General features: G+C 43.2%; 2 protein-coding genes across 6 annotated transcripts in view; both read right to left on the bottom strand.

The window, feature by feature from the left end:
* Positions 1 to 458, bottom strand: part of CNP (2',3'-cyclic nucleotide 3' phosphodiesterase) — a 29,906-nt gene extending 29,448 nt beyond the window's left edge. The window contains exon 1 of one of the 3 annotated variants that reach the window (XM_033918174.1): positions 355 to 458. In XM_033918174.1, coding sequence (XP_033774065.1) covers positions 355 to 384 — 30 coding nt within the window. In that variant the 5' untranslated portion in view covers positions 385 to 458. The other 2 variants (XM_033918175.1, XM_033918176.1) reach the window with 2 other exon arrangements.
* Positions 459 to 5,843: 5,385 nt separating this feature from the next.
* TTC25 (tetratricopeptide repeat domain 25) overlaps positions 5,844 to 14,166 on the bottom strand; it is a 68,949-nt gene continuing 60,626 nt past the window's right edge. For all 3 annotated transcript variants that reach the window (XM_033919148.1, XM_033919151.1, XM_033919150.1), the window contains exons 11-13: positions 13,919 to 14,019; positions 11,762 to 11,870; positions 5,844 to 6,366 (exon numbers count right to left, since the gene is read on the bottom strand). In XM_033919148.1, the coding sequence (XP_033775039.1) occupies positions 6,299 to 6,366; positions 11,762 to 11,870; positions 13,919 to 14,019 (278 nt within the window). In that variant the 3' untranslated portion in view covers positions 5,844 to 6,298. The remainder of the gene's footprint in view (positions 6,367 to 11,761; positions 11,871 to 13,918; positions 14,020 to 14,166) is intronic.

Here is a 14,166-nt window from a genome sequence, read left to right as displayed (position 1 = left end):
TTCAGCGCTATGGAAATAATAAATATAGCACTAAGCCGAGCTGTTGAAGTCTAGAATCAAACCGAAACTAAAGCTGGGATCAGCAGTACTGGGGAAATCCCGAGACGGGAAGGGTTAACATGCGGCCATACCAACCAGGAGATTAGCCCGGGGACTGGTGCAGCCGCAATCGAGGATTGAACGCGACTCCGGTTCCCCCGTTCGCAGGGTTCCACGGAAAAGAGGAGGAGTAAAGCCGCTCCGGTGCAGCGGAGACCGAACCCGGTGCTGGCAGGATCAGGCACCCCCTCGTCCAAATACCGAAAGGGGGGGGGGTAAAAGACAGCGTCGGCTCGGTAATCCGCAATCACTCACCCACAAAGCGCCGTGCACCGTCTTCAGCATAGCCCCCCGATCCCCCGCTTTTGTTGGGCTGAGAAACGAAAGCGAGGGGGAAGGGGAGGAGTTACGTAAGGGGAGGGGCTAGAGGCGGAGACGCGAAAGCCTTGGAGAGGCGGGAAGAGAGAACTGCCAGACCAGTTGCTGCTCTGACCGTGTGGAGTGTCGACTTCCATCATACCAAAAAAACAGGAGAGGCCCAGAAACGATGGTCTTGAAAGAGTCTCACACGCTCTTTTCAGACCTGGCATTTGAGGTTTCGATCATTGCCCTGAGCTTTGTATAAGGCAACAGTTCAAAAACGAAACAGTGTTAGGCAAACTATTCTATTTTGCTGTTGCCTCATTTTGAGCCTTATACAAAGCTCAGGGCAATGATCGAAACCTGTTTCAGAGCTAATTCGTGCTGGGGGGTGAGACTGTTTCAAGATAAGGAGTCAACAACAACACACTCCTGATTTGCCAAACAAATCCTAAACTAGAAAAAAACAAGGAAGGCAACCAAGTCACATCAAGGTCTGCGTGGGGGAAGCTCAAAGTGCCAAACTTGGCTCACAACTTATAAGCCAAATACAGTGTAACAAGTCAAAAAAGCATGTCACACTGTATAATGTTATAGGGCGCTCTCAGTGTGAACCCTCAGTGATAGGAGGAGTTCCAGGCAAATACTGACTATAATTAAGGAAGAAACTAAGGATTTTAACACTGATGTTGTTATCCATCTGGGAACAAATGACCTGGCCAACAACTCCACACTTGCAGCACAGAAAGCTTTTCGGGAGCTTGGTGAGGGCGTGAAATCTTTTGTAAAGACTTTAGCTTTTTCTGAAATACTGCCTGCATATGGAAAAGGAGAGCAAAGAATGAATAACACAGAGGACTTTAATAGATGGCTCAGAGCCTGGTGTCATCAAGAAGGCTTCAGGTACATAGGAGGATGGGGAAATACATGGAAGGACAAGAAGCTATATTGCACTGATGGGCTACATATTACTACAGCAGGAAAAAAAAAAGGAGCACAGCTCCGACACTTCACTTCTGGGTCAAGGCGATAAGCCTTCGCCTTGACCCAGAAGTGAAGTGTCGGAGCTGTGCTCCTATCACTTAAGTGAGCGTCCTATAACATTATACAGTGTGACATGCTTTTTGACATGTTACGCTGTATTTGGCTTGTAAGTTGTGAGCCAAGTTTGGCACTTTGAGCTTCCCCCACGCAGACCTTGATGTGACTTGGTTGCCTTCCTTGTTTTTTCAAGATAAGGAGTGACAGCTTTCCAGGGCTGGGTCCATGAGTGTGGATCTGGAAAAGTGAAGACATTGTCTTAAGTGAGCTATTGATAGATGTCAGTTTAGCAGATTCCACCGGAAGGCCAGAATAGTCTTTACCTACGTAGTACTTATCTGTATTGACGGCTCCAAACTAACGTTTTGCTACTTGTCTTCGGGGCCGATGGTCAAAAGTACCGCCAGCATTAACATGCTATTAGCCCCAGGTTTGTGCCCACTAAATTAGATGCTGGCCAGCAACCAAAATTTGCAGTTTGGTTTCAGCTGAAACTACCCCCCCCCCCATCACTCTTGCTACCACCATCATCCACCACCAGCAGGTCCTCCCCGGGTCTACCTTCTTTTTTTTAGTCTTTGTATTGTTATTAATATATATAGATAACAATACAAAGATATATAACACTAACAGCATAACAAATATTTGTATGGCATAATATAGACAGGTTCAAACAGAAATATAAAACTTAAGATACTGGAAATAAATGTTCTCTGAGGTAATACCATGAAGACAAAAGTTGTGGGCCAAACTTCCTAAATTTTGCTACTGTTAAAAAGAGTGTCATCTTATTTCATTAAGTGCTAATTTGCAGAAATTACATTCTTTGTTTTTGACATTGTTTCAGATCATTGATGGAACCATATCCACCTCATCCTCTTCATGGTTGGGCTGACAGCTTTTTTAGCACCCACTAGTAGATCATTTTTCAGTAACTCTAGATCTTAAAAGACTTTTTTAAGCAATGTTTCAGTGGCATAGTAAGGGAGGGAGCAGTCCGCCCTGGGTGCCATGTTGGTGGGGCGCTGACACCCTCCCTCCTATCCATCTTCCCATTCCTCCCCTCCATGCGCACGTCCCCCTTCCCTTTCCCCATACCTCTAGTTCAGGGGTAGGGAACTCCGGTCCTCGAGAGCCGTATTCCAGTCAGGTTTTCAGGATTTCCCCAATGAATATGCATTGAAAGCAGTGCATGCAAATAGATCTCATGCATATTCATTGGGGAAATCCTGAAAACCCAACTGGAATACGGCTCTCGAGGACCGGAGTTCCCTACCCCTGCTCTAGTTGAAGAAATTGTTTGCATCAGTACATAACATGCTCTTCACCACCCCGTTGGCTTTCCTGCGGACATCATTTCCGGGTACCCCACATAGGAAGTGACATCGAAGAGAGATCCAATGGGGTTGCAAGGAGCATGTTGTTGACTGCTATGGGCAACAGCTTCAAACAGAGTTGTGAGAAAGGGAATGGGGTGTGTGCACGGCAGGCAGAATTGGGGAAGGAGGGGGGGCACCACTGCCCCAGGCACTTCTCACCCTCACTACACCACTGGTAAGTTTCATATGGATTTGTTCTACATTTCAAAGTCCTGGATATAATTAATTTTAGTTAAATCTTTCCAAGAATTCAGAATAGTTGTTAAAGGAAAAGATAAGAGAGTCTAATAATAAACATTGTTGTTGACTTAAAATATGTTGGAAACATAGAATAATGCAGGGGTCTCAAAGTCCCTCCTTGAGGGCCGCAATCCAGTTGGGTTTTCAGGATTTCCCCAATGAATATGCATGAGATCTATGTGCATGCACTGCTTTCAATGCATATTCATTGGGGGAAATCCTGAAAACCCGACTGGATTGCGGCCCTCAAGGAGGGACTTTGAGATCCCTGGAATAATGTGTTTATATGTTACATTGGTTGATAAATTGAAGATCATACAAACAGTACACTGTATTTCTTTCCAGAAGGATTGAACATAATAACTATATTCAACTAACACGTTTTATTGTGCCAAATTGGATTTTAGAGGTCCAACAACTATGAGATATTCGTGGATGAATATGATGTGATTTAATTGGTCTCCAGCAAGACTTATGGGCTATATAAAACATTGCTTGGGTAATAAAAGCAGTTCTTGAAGATTAAAAAGTTATCTTCCAAAAATTACTTCAGTCTGCTTCAGAGAAAGTATATTGTAAATCTTCCTCCCATTTATTTTGTAAACTTGTTAAATGTTTGGAAGATATAGATTTTATTAATTTGTAAAAATGAGACACTGTATGACCTCTAACTAAGAATTGTTTACAATAAACAATGAAGGAAAATCTGCTAAGTCTTTCATTTCTCTTTTTAACTTTTTTAATAGTTTGAGATAATTGTATCCATTTATAAAACTGGGTATCTGGAAGATGGAAGGTGGATTGTAAGCCAGCAAAAGATTTCCATGATGTTACTGTATTACCCATTCTTTTATAAAGCCCGATAGCGTGGGCAACTGCGGTAACTGCCCTGAAGCCCACAGAGATTTAAAGGGCTTCAGGGCTTTTGCGTGGCTTTGAAAAGGGGGAATTAGTGATGGAATCTTTAATATGAGGGGCTGCTGAAAAGTTCTAAGCCCAACCAAGAAGAGAATGACGGGGCACCATGAAAACGTACAACTTATTCTACACCTTTCTTGACACACTTAGGGCTCCTTTTACGAAGGTGTGCTAGCGTTTTTAGCGCATGCACCGGATTAGCGCGCACTAGCCAAAAAACTACCGCCTGCTATATAATAGTGCAAGCTATTCCGTGCGTTAAGGCCCTAACGTGCCTTCGTAAAAGGAGCTCTTGTTTCAGTGCATCTAGCAGATGGGCACAAGTATAGGGAAGCCATTGTGACATCACCAATGAGGTTGGCTCTTAAGCACTGGTGGAATGAGGCATTATGACATCACAATATGAGGGGCCTCTGAAAAGTTCTCAGCCCAACCAACTTCCTAAATTCTGAGCCTTATTTTGCAAAGTGCCAATTTGAAGAATCATAATGCTATGTTTTGACATTAACTTAACTATCATTTATACACATTTTATTCTTGTTCATCACTGGTATGGCTTAAAAAAATCTATTCTAATTTTATATAAATGTGTACTGAGAGTATATGTATTTATTTCTGTTTTTAGACATTATACCGCAGATGCAGGTGTTTGCCAAAACATGGCAGTATCAGGAGTCTGTCAAACAGACTTCACTTGGTCCACCATATTGGTGTTTAGTTCCTATTCTTCTGGTATCCTTCCACTGCCCCTGGTTTTTGATCACTGTAAAATATATAGGCAACCTATCAAAACATGCCTAGACGTTGCACCCAGTAGGCTGAGAAATATGTCTGTATTGTATGTTTTCTTGGTCTTTGACTGCATTTCTTGGTACCCAAGGATCTCTTCTTGCAGAGTTTTGAGGAGAGGGGTTGGAGGCTAGGTATGCAGTTGCTCCTATGGGGTCTGTACTCTTGGTGATGAGGGTTGTCCTGCAGGATCTGTACTTTTGGGGTAGACAGTGTTCTTAATGTGCTTTGACCCCCCCCCCCCCCAATGAGCTGTTACCTTTGACTTTAGTGAGCAATAAGAGGGAAAATTAAAGCCCAAAATATCAGAAACCAAAAGACTCAAAAAAGGTCTGGATTATAGGAGGATTTCCTTTCAGGTAGAGACTACTTTATTTTAAGTCCAGCACAGTGGAACTGCTGCAGCCCCTCTGGCTGCTTTGGGTATGAGGCCACCTGAGCCCCTCCTTAATTTTTTTTCCAATTTCCTATTGTCAAGGATCTTCAATGTAATGTTCCAGGGAATGTTTCAGTATTAAGACAACCACAGAAATGGGGGGAGAACTGCTGTAAAAAAAACAACACCTCATTGTTTTTTGGGTATATATCGGGGTTTATTTTGTTGGACAGATAAAAGAGCTGTCCACAACCTCGCCTGTATCAAGGAAGAGAAAATGAGGACTGAGGATCACAGAGGGGTGGACAACTGAAGGGTAGAAGACCAGGCCAACTACAAATTCGTTGAGACCCAAACAAAATACCACGAGTAGAAAGTTACAAAAATGAAAGTGAAAAGTCAGCAAAAAGTTTACCATAGTTTTTGAAAAAAAAAGAAAAGCCAGGCATTTTTCTACCAGTAAAATTAGTTTAAAATTAAAAAGGAGGGTCCTTCAATTCACATTACCAAATACATTCCAACAGTTTACGGGACAGTGTCAGTCAGGGATTCTGACTTCAGAAGCACAATGGGAGATGTTCAAGAAAGAACATGGGGTCTCCCCTCTTCTCAGTTTGCCCCAAAGAAAACGTTTTGCTGCTGTTTTTTTAATCTCTGAAGTATGTAGGAAAGCGCCTTACTGCCAAACTAGAATATTCTTCTGGTGTGCTGTCTGTGTGCAGGGCTCGTTACCATTTAAGGGGGGGGGGGGTCCTCCGGGACTGTCTTGGTGATTGTAAATATTCTATGATACTCGTCCCGTGCCTTCTTCTCCCTTCCCCCCCTCCTTTAGCAACCAGGTTCCAGATAACGCCTGCGTGAAAGTTTGTAGTGAGTGATGATCATCTGCTAGAGAAGACCAAAGAGTGGATGCAATGGTTACTATTATCTGAGACAACTGCGGAAGGGTGCCCGGGCCCTGAATGGAGAGCCGGATCCACAAGCACATTTCCAGGTTCCGTCGCGTGAAGTAAATCTGCTGACTGCAAAGGCTTTGTGGGAGATTTAATAGAAACATTGCCTAGTTGCCAAATAAACCAGCTTGTACAGAGCAAATCCTAACTCTAAGGGTGTGAAGTTATGCCGAAAGCTGAACTGACATATCCAAGGGTTCAGGTTACTCTTCAACTTCCTTATTTGGCACTGAATGTGACATGATGCTTGTGTCAACTTCGTCTTCTTCAACTGAAAAACAAACAGCCCAGAAGAAGGGGAAGAGTTAACAGGCACAAAGCTGACGATCACTGGCATTGTGTGAAACCAACTCAAGGACTGTAAATAGCTGAGGGAGAACTGTACTGTACAGTGGCCAAGGAAAGTGGAAAGCAGCACTGCTCTGAGAAAAGGCTGGAAAGTTTCCAGGATCCCTGCTCAGCTGATGGGATAAAGACAGTTAGCTAAGCATCTGTGTGGGAGGCTGACGCTGTCCCGGCTTTTCCCCATTTCAACCATAGGCTTGTGGTTCCAGATTCTCCCTACAGCTTGGCAGCGTGACAGCATGTAAGTCAGGTTCTAGGTTCATGACGTCAACATCTTATATCAGTTTTAGAAAATTATTAAAGTCTCATTTGTTCAGCAAGTTTTTATGGCAGCCTGCATAAACGACTAATTTGCTAAGATTAGCTGTACTTCGCTGTTAATGTACCAGCTTCTCTTTAATTGTTAACCGCGAGGATCTGAAAGGTTTTGCGGTATATGTCATGCTATGGGTGTCGGGACAAAGGCGCGCCCAGACAATTGAGCGCAGCACGCGCCGCTCTAAATTACTGTTTTTAGCGCTCCGACGGGGGGGGGGAACACCCCCACTTTACTTAATAGACATCTCGCCGCGTTGTGGGGGCGTTGTGGGGGGCGTGGGGGGTTGTAACCCCCCACATTTTACTGAAAACTTCACTTTTTCCCTGTTTTTAGGGAAAAAGATCAGTTTACAGTAAAATGTAGAGGGTACAACCCCCCCAAACCCCCCATAACGCCGGCGCGATGTCTATTAAGTAAACTGGGGGGGGGTTCCCCAACAAAAACCCCCGTCGGAGCCCGTAAAAACTGTAATTTAGCGCGGCGCGCGCTGCGCTCAATTGTCGGCGCGCGCTTTTGTCTTTCACGCCGTTGTCTATGAACCCATGCTATGTTATGTTCCAGCAGCTGTCTGGGATCCTGTCTTCCTTAATGCACCCATAAGCAAAAAAATCCAACGGGGCTGCAGTAAAATGTCAAGCAACAAACAAAAAGAGGGAAACTACAGCAATAATGTGCAAGATGCCAAGTTCTCGATTAAAAAAACAAGACTTTTATTCACAATCCTTAAACCATTGAACGGTTTGAATCCAAAATATGGTCCAATTGTGTGGAAAACCGGGAGCCGACATGGTCTGTGTTTCGAAAACACACTCCTTCCTCGGGAGTCCTCAAAAGTATTCAGCCCACTTTGAAATTGTACCACGCAGGAGTTTACCCTTCCCATTTTCCAGTCCACCAGACCAAAACGGGGGTGGGTTGAATACCTTTGAGGACCGCTGAGGAAGGAGTGCGTTTTCGAAACAGACCATGTCGGGTCCAAACCACCATAAAACTACTTGGCATGACCATAGACAGATGCTGCACTATGCAACCGCAAATAAATAAAACAATTCAGAAATCATTCGCAATCATGAGAAATCTGAGACAAGTCCGAAAATTCTTTGAAAGAACACAATTCCAACTTATAGTACAATCCCTAATACTAGGTATATTGGACTACTGCAACATCCTCTTCCTTCCTTGCCCTGCAACTACGATAAGACAACTCCAAACAATCCAAAATACAGCTCTGAGACTCATCTACTCATTGAAAAAACATGACCACATCACTGAAGCCTTCATCAACTCACATTGGCTCCCAATCCAAGAAAGAATCCAATTCAAATTCTACTGCATATTATTTAAAACCCTACACGGAGACAGCCCATCATACCTGAACAATCGCCTCATCCAAGCACCCACTACCAGACACAGAAAAACGCACTCCCCATTCATACCCCCCCCAATCAAGGAAGTAAAAAGAACAAAACTACACGACGGCCTCCTAGCCACTCAAGCCGCAAGGCTGGACAACCAGATCTCCAACCTTCTGATGACCACCCCAGACTACAGGACGTTCAGAAAAGAAATAAAAACCACACTTTTCAAGAAATTCCTGAAACAGCAATAACACCACGACCTCTTAGTAACTCTAAAACTGACATTTGATCTACCCATTACTGCACTAATAATAACAAAAGAATCTCCACTATGACCACCTATTAACTCTTTTACAAACCACCTCACCCTCAACAACCCGCAAAATGTCTATAAGATCTAAAATTTACCTCTCTAGCTAATCATTGTAACTCTGTTCTTTTTCAAATTAACCTTTTGTAATCCGCCTTGAACCGCAAGGTAATGGCGGAATAGAAATCCCTAATGTAATGTAATGTAATTTTGGATACAAACTGTTCAATGGTTTAAGGATTGTGAATAAAAGTCTTGTTTTTTTTAATCAAGAACTTGACATCTTGCACATTATTGCTGCAACTTCACGCTGTTTGTTTGTTCCTTAATGCACCCGCCACCTCCTCAGCTATCAGGTCAGGTAATCTGCCGTGGACCTAGGGGAGTTGCTATCCAGCTGCCAAAGGTGAACTGTCCAACAGAAGGAGATTTACCAATCCAAGAGGGAGCTATATTAACCCAAAGTGGGAGATTTTTTTCAGACAGAGTATCCAAGATATAAATATAGAAAAATTTAAGTGTTAATTTACGTTGCAAATGAAAAAAAGGCAGTACATAATGATATGTGTCTGTCTTGTATCTTTACAAAAGGGAAAGACCACTGAGTCCCACAAACACAAGAGCCTTCCAGAAAACAAAAGGCAAGTGGAACTGATGATCTGGATGAGCTTGCTTTATTAAACAACCCAAACAAAGGCCAAATTCAACACCACCTAAGTCTATTGTACAATCCAATGCAGCCAACTTGATGTGGATAACCACAGAACTCAAAATGGTCCGTGTACCGATTTAGATATATGAGCGCCACAATTATTCTCTTCACACGTAAATACATTTTGGTACATCTCTTCCTGACCATGTTGGGTTCAAGTTGGTTGCATTGGATTGAACTTTGTTTGGATTGGCTAATAAAGCAATCTTATCCAGATCATGCCTGTTGTTTTCTGGAAGTTTCTTGAATTTTTGTCAGGATACAGACTGGAGGCAGTATTAGGACAATTTTTAAAGGAATTTGTCCAAGAAACTAAATAGTTACCTTCAAAGGCACCCTGTATAAGAGGCTTGGACTGGAAACACAACTTTGGACTGGACAGGAGAGAAGGATGAGAACATTCTGGGCCACGGGGACCACCCAGAGCCTTGGGGCCAGGCTGTGAGAAAAGGAAGTTCCCGGACCATGACTCCAAGGTCGGAACACCCCCATCATGGCTTGCACCCAGGGTGGTCCCTCCCCTTTCCCCATCCTTGGTACGCCACTGCATGAAGGCATTACTTGTCAATAGAAGTAGCCAGCATCCCTTTCTTGGACCAGGGTCACTTCACAACCATGCTAAATTGATATACCAAGTACACTGCAAGTAAAACCGCACTCATTGGCCTTCAGTCTCACTCACTGGGGTGGTATGCCTCACTCTTGGAATGGGCCACTCTTGGCATCTCGTTACTCCTGATATAGCATCTTTCTTCCCTCTCCTACCACCTATATATAGGTGTCTCAATTCAAGGCTCAACAAATTTTGAATACCAAATTACCATGATGCCTAGAAATTGTACTTTGGCACTGGCAATTTTATGTCATCCAAAAGTTCTGATTATCTACATTGGAAACATGTACTTTCCTTACAACCTCACTATGCATTCACCAAGCATCCAGACAATTTGAGAAAAAAGATTCATGAAAAACCTGTTGGTGTTGCAGCTCCCAATCTCCTGGGACAGCAAAATCTACAGCCTCTCCTAGGGGAGGAGGGAAGACTGGCTGTGGGGAAGTGGGATATCAGAGAGGAGACAGACTGGCTGAGGGCAGGTGAGATGTGAGGAGAAAGAGCGAGGCAGACTGGCTGCAGGCCTATATATACATACATACATACATATATATATATATATATATATATATATATATACACACACATGTGTATATATATATAGTGTGTGTGTGTGTATATATATATATATATATATATATATATATACAAACACACACATACATATGTGTGTGTGTGTATGTGTATATATATATAAGTGTGTGTGTGTATATTGTGTGTGTATATATATATATATATATATACACACACACTAAAGTTTGCACTGTTTAATTTCCTTGTCACTTTTATTCTTTGACATATGATCTCAGACAATTAGGAACTCAGACTCCACCTCAGCCCTGCCCCAGTCCCTCCCACTTTAGCCTTCCTAAACAACTGAACCACCAACCTGGGGTTTACCTGGGGAAATTCTCTAGACTGAAAACTTTCCTCCCCTCAGTGGCTAAAAGTACATACATAGTTTTCTGAAGACCTGCGAATCAGGACAAGGGAAGGCAAAGTATGCAAGAAGATCTGCTCAGCTTTCTTCCTACTGGTAGGGCTACCTGTTTTTCTCTTCTTAGCTCCCCTCTCAGGAAAGCAGAACAAAATCTCAAAGAGTGAGAGAGTGAGTCTCCAAATGAGTATTCTAATTGCAGCTGGCCCAAGGGAATGTGCCTTAGATGAATCATCATTTCATTCATAGTCCAGTATCTCCCTTTCATTTTTCTAACCCCCATCTGGTCTCCAGAATTCCCTCTTCTCTATCCCTCCCAGATGTCCTTAGGTGTCCAGCATCTCTCCCTTCTTCCAAACCCCCCAGATTCTAACATCTCTCCCCTTTCCCTTCCTCTCGAGTGTCCCGCATCTCTCTCCTCCTCTCCCCCTCCCAAGGTCCAGCATCTCTCCTTTGTTCCTTTCCCCTGTGCTACCACTCCTGACAACACTGCCACAACCTTACTTGAACCAAAACTGGAATGGAGTTTCCAAGTTTATTGTAAATTTGATTAAACGCTTATCAAAATGCTAAGGGGTAAGAACATATTAAGAGAAAGGAAACTGCAGCAGGAATGTGTGTGCATTCAAAGCCTTCTGCACTCTGCCTCCTCCAGCATCCTGTTGGAGGGGGCAGGACATGGCAGGCCTCAAGCACATACACATGCGGATGGTTAAAGACCAACTGCTGACAGCAACTTTAAAGGGCTGTACTTCCAGCTGTACTAACACTGCTCTCCCCCTCTCCCTAAAGCCTACTGCCCTAGGTAGAAGCCTAGTCTGCCTAGCTGGCCCTGCTTCTAATGAGAGAGGCTTGACATCGCTCATTGCTGTTGAATTATTCTCATTCCCCCCTTTCCCCTTCCAATTAGGATGACAGCACTTATTTCTAAAACCTCTTACAGCAGTGATGAGCAGAGATGTCTTGTGAGATTCTACAACCTAACCGGTGTGTTTGGTCGTTGCTAAACCAATCACACTGTCACATGTTGAGCATTTGTCCTTTATGCCTCCAAGCCAGTGTGGATACCTACACTGCTCTTCCTCTTCCTCTTCTGTTTCTAGCTCATGTTCATCAAGTAAAGATGGTTCCTGATCTGCTTTTAGCTGTTGAATGATTCCTCTGTTAGCGTCTTCCAGTGCCTGAGGGTAATAATAGAATACTAGTTGAGACCTCCACGGTTATATTGCTACAATCTTTATTCCCCACACAGAAGCCAAGGACAACTGGCAACCCGAGGACCTCTTTTACAAAGTTGCAGTAAATGCACCAAAGCCTATAGGAATATTCAATTCCTATAGGCTTTGGTGCATTTACTGCAACTTCAGTGCATTTACTGCGGAAGCATCGCTACCACGGCTTTGTAAAAGGGGCCCTAAGGCTTCGGCTGCCCAACCAATTCAGAGTTGCTAATCTTTTATACAAGCCTGCAAAATGATGTCTTATATGACGTTTGAACTCTGCAAATATTTTATTATGTCAATTTTTTTTATGTATGTTTTGTTGTAAACTGCTCAGAATAGCAGATGGAATGGGTTACACATTTTTTAAACAAATGAATAAATAAAATGCACAAAAGGGGCAGAGCTTGTTCCTTGCTGAGACAAGACAAGACTATTTTTTTAAGTCAGGTGGTTAGCCAGACACAGAATTTTATGCAGACTTGAGCCCAAAAGTAGGTGGACACAAGAATACTGACCCCAGTCCAGCATCTCTTCCTCTTCTCCCCCCCAGGTGTTCAGGGATCTCTTAACTTCACTCCCCCAACCCCTCCCCCAATATCTTTTAAGTCTTTTAGTTCTTCAATGGCAGGGGGCCATTCAGTCTATCTGTAGACATTTCCAAGAGTCAGATTGTTTAATATAATATAAATATCCTATAAGACTTTGCTGACATTTTGGAAATGCCAATACAATGTAATGCTGAGTGTTAATGCTGACAGGCAGGATTATCAAGAAATAAACTAAACTAAAGCAAGTGTAAATGCCCACAGAAACACGTCCACAATATAATCATACACTGGAAAACATTCAAGGCTGGTGGGGGGAGAACCGGCATTTGAAGGGTACCAGCAACTGCCACAAGTATCGCTCTACTGTCTCTTTTCCGCCAGCCCTGTCCAGGTTTTTGCAGCTCAGCTCTTTAGCTTTAAACTGCACAGTTCAGGAATGAACTCCTTTGCAAAACTTGTGAGGCTACAAACTGTTAGACTTGCCAGAGTTTCTTCCTGTACCATGCAGTAGCACTAACCCAGGCGGGGTGCTGATTTCTAATTTGCAGGGAGCACCAGAAAGTGGAAGAGGTTGCGAGTTTGATCCCAGTCTGCTCCTTGTGATTCTGGGCAAGTCACTTCTCTGTTGCCCTAGCTACCACAGTTAAATTGTGAGCCTGACAGGACAGATAGGGAAAATACCCGATTACTATTCAATGAATTGTAAACCGCTTTGGGTGAATCTCTTCATGAAAAAGTGTTTAATAAATCTTAAATAATAAACCCTGTCTCTGTCCTGGAATGCATTCTAAGATATGGAATACTATATTTCGAGGGACTACCCAAACCAGATATGTACACATTCACCTTTTCCAAACTCTCTGCTTGTCCATACAATACCTGCATGCCAATTTCCACCTTAGACTCACTGCCTAGACATGTAAACGGCACATGCTATATACCTCTTATGAAACTGCCTCCCATATTTTAAAATCTAGAATAGAAATACAGGTAGGGAGTAACTAGGTTAGAGGCTGATTTATTAGAGGGTGGAGGGAGGAATTGAATGCTTGTTGGGAATGGGAAAAGCAGGATATAGAATCTGAACACACTATAATATTTAATTTCAAAATGGCACAAGTAGATTTGTTTGGGGGCTTCTGGGTGATGTCTGGGAGTACAGCTAGGTCCCTGAGGAATGCATGGATGCAGTTGGGAAGTGACTAACTGGGGGAGGGGGTATAAACACAGCTAGATTAGGAGCCTCTGAGTAAGGGAGGACCCTTGGTATTAAGGGCAGCTCTGATATCAGTCACTTTCCCCTGGTAACAGTCCCTGTGTAGAAAGGGCTGAATCCAGTTCTTGTTAAATGTTTTGCAGTACAATTAGAAGTCAATCTAAAGAAGTGCTTAGCTTAGACAATGTAAGAAGTCCTATTTCTAGCTCATCCTTTCTGTCCAGCCACCTGATGTTACTTACGTTCATTATGGCTTGTTCAGCTGCCTTGTTGTGCAGGAGTTTTGCTCTTTCGAGGGCTTTCTCAAAGTTTGTGACAGCGGACTGGTAGTTCTGAAGCTTAACTGAAATTTAAAAACGAAAGTAAGAGAAGAAAAAAAAAAATAAGTCTAGAGTTTCCAGGTAATCTGGTTCCTGGAGGAAGCCTGTAACCCTGCCCTAGCTTTCTAGCCTGGTGCATTCTGATACCAGAAAACAAACTCCTTGGAGAA

This window comes from Geotrypetes seraphini, chromosome 13 (assembly GCF_902459505.1).
Source record: "Geotrypetes seraphini chromosome 13, aGeoSer1.1, whole genome shotgun sequence".
NCBI lineage: Eukaryota > Metazoa > Chordata > Amphibia > Gymnophiona > Dermophiidae > Geotrypetes > Geotrypetes seraphini.
Note: the sequence above shows the minus strand (reverse complement) of the source record. Positions and strands in the feature narration are given on the sequence as shown.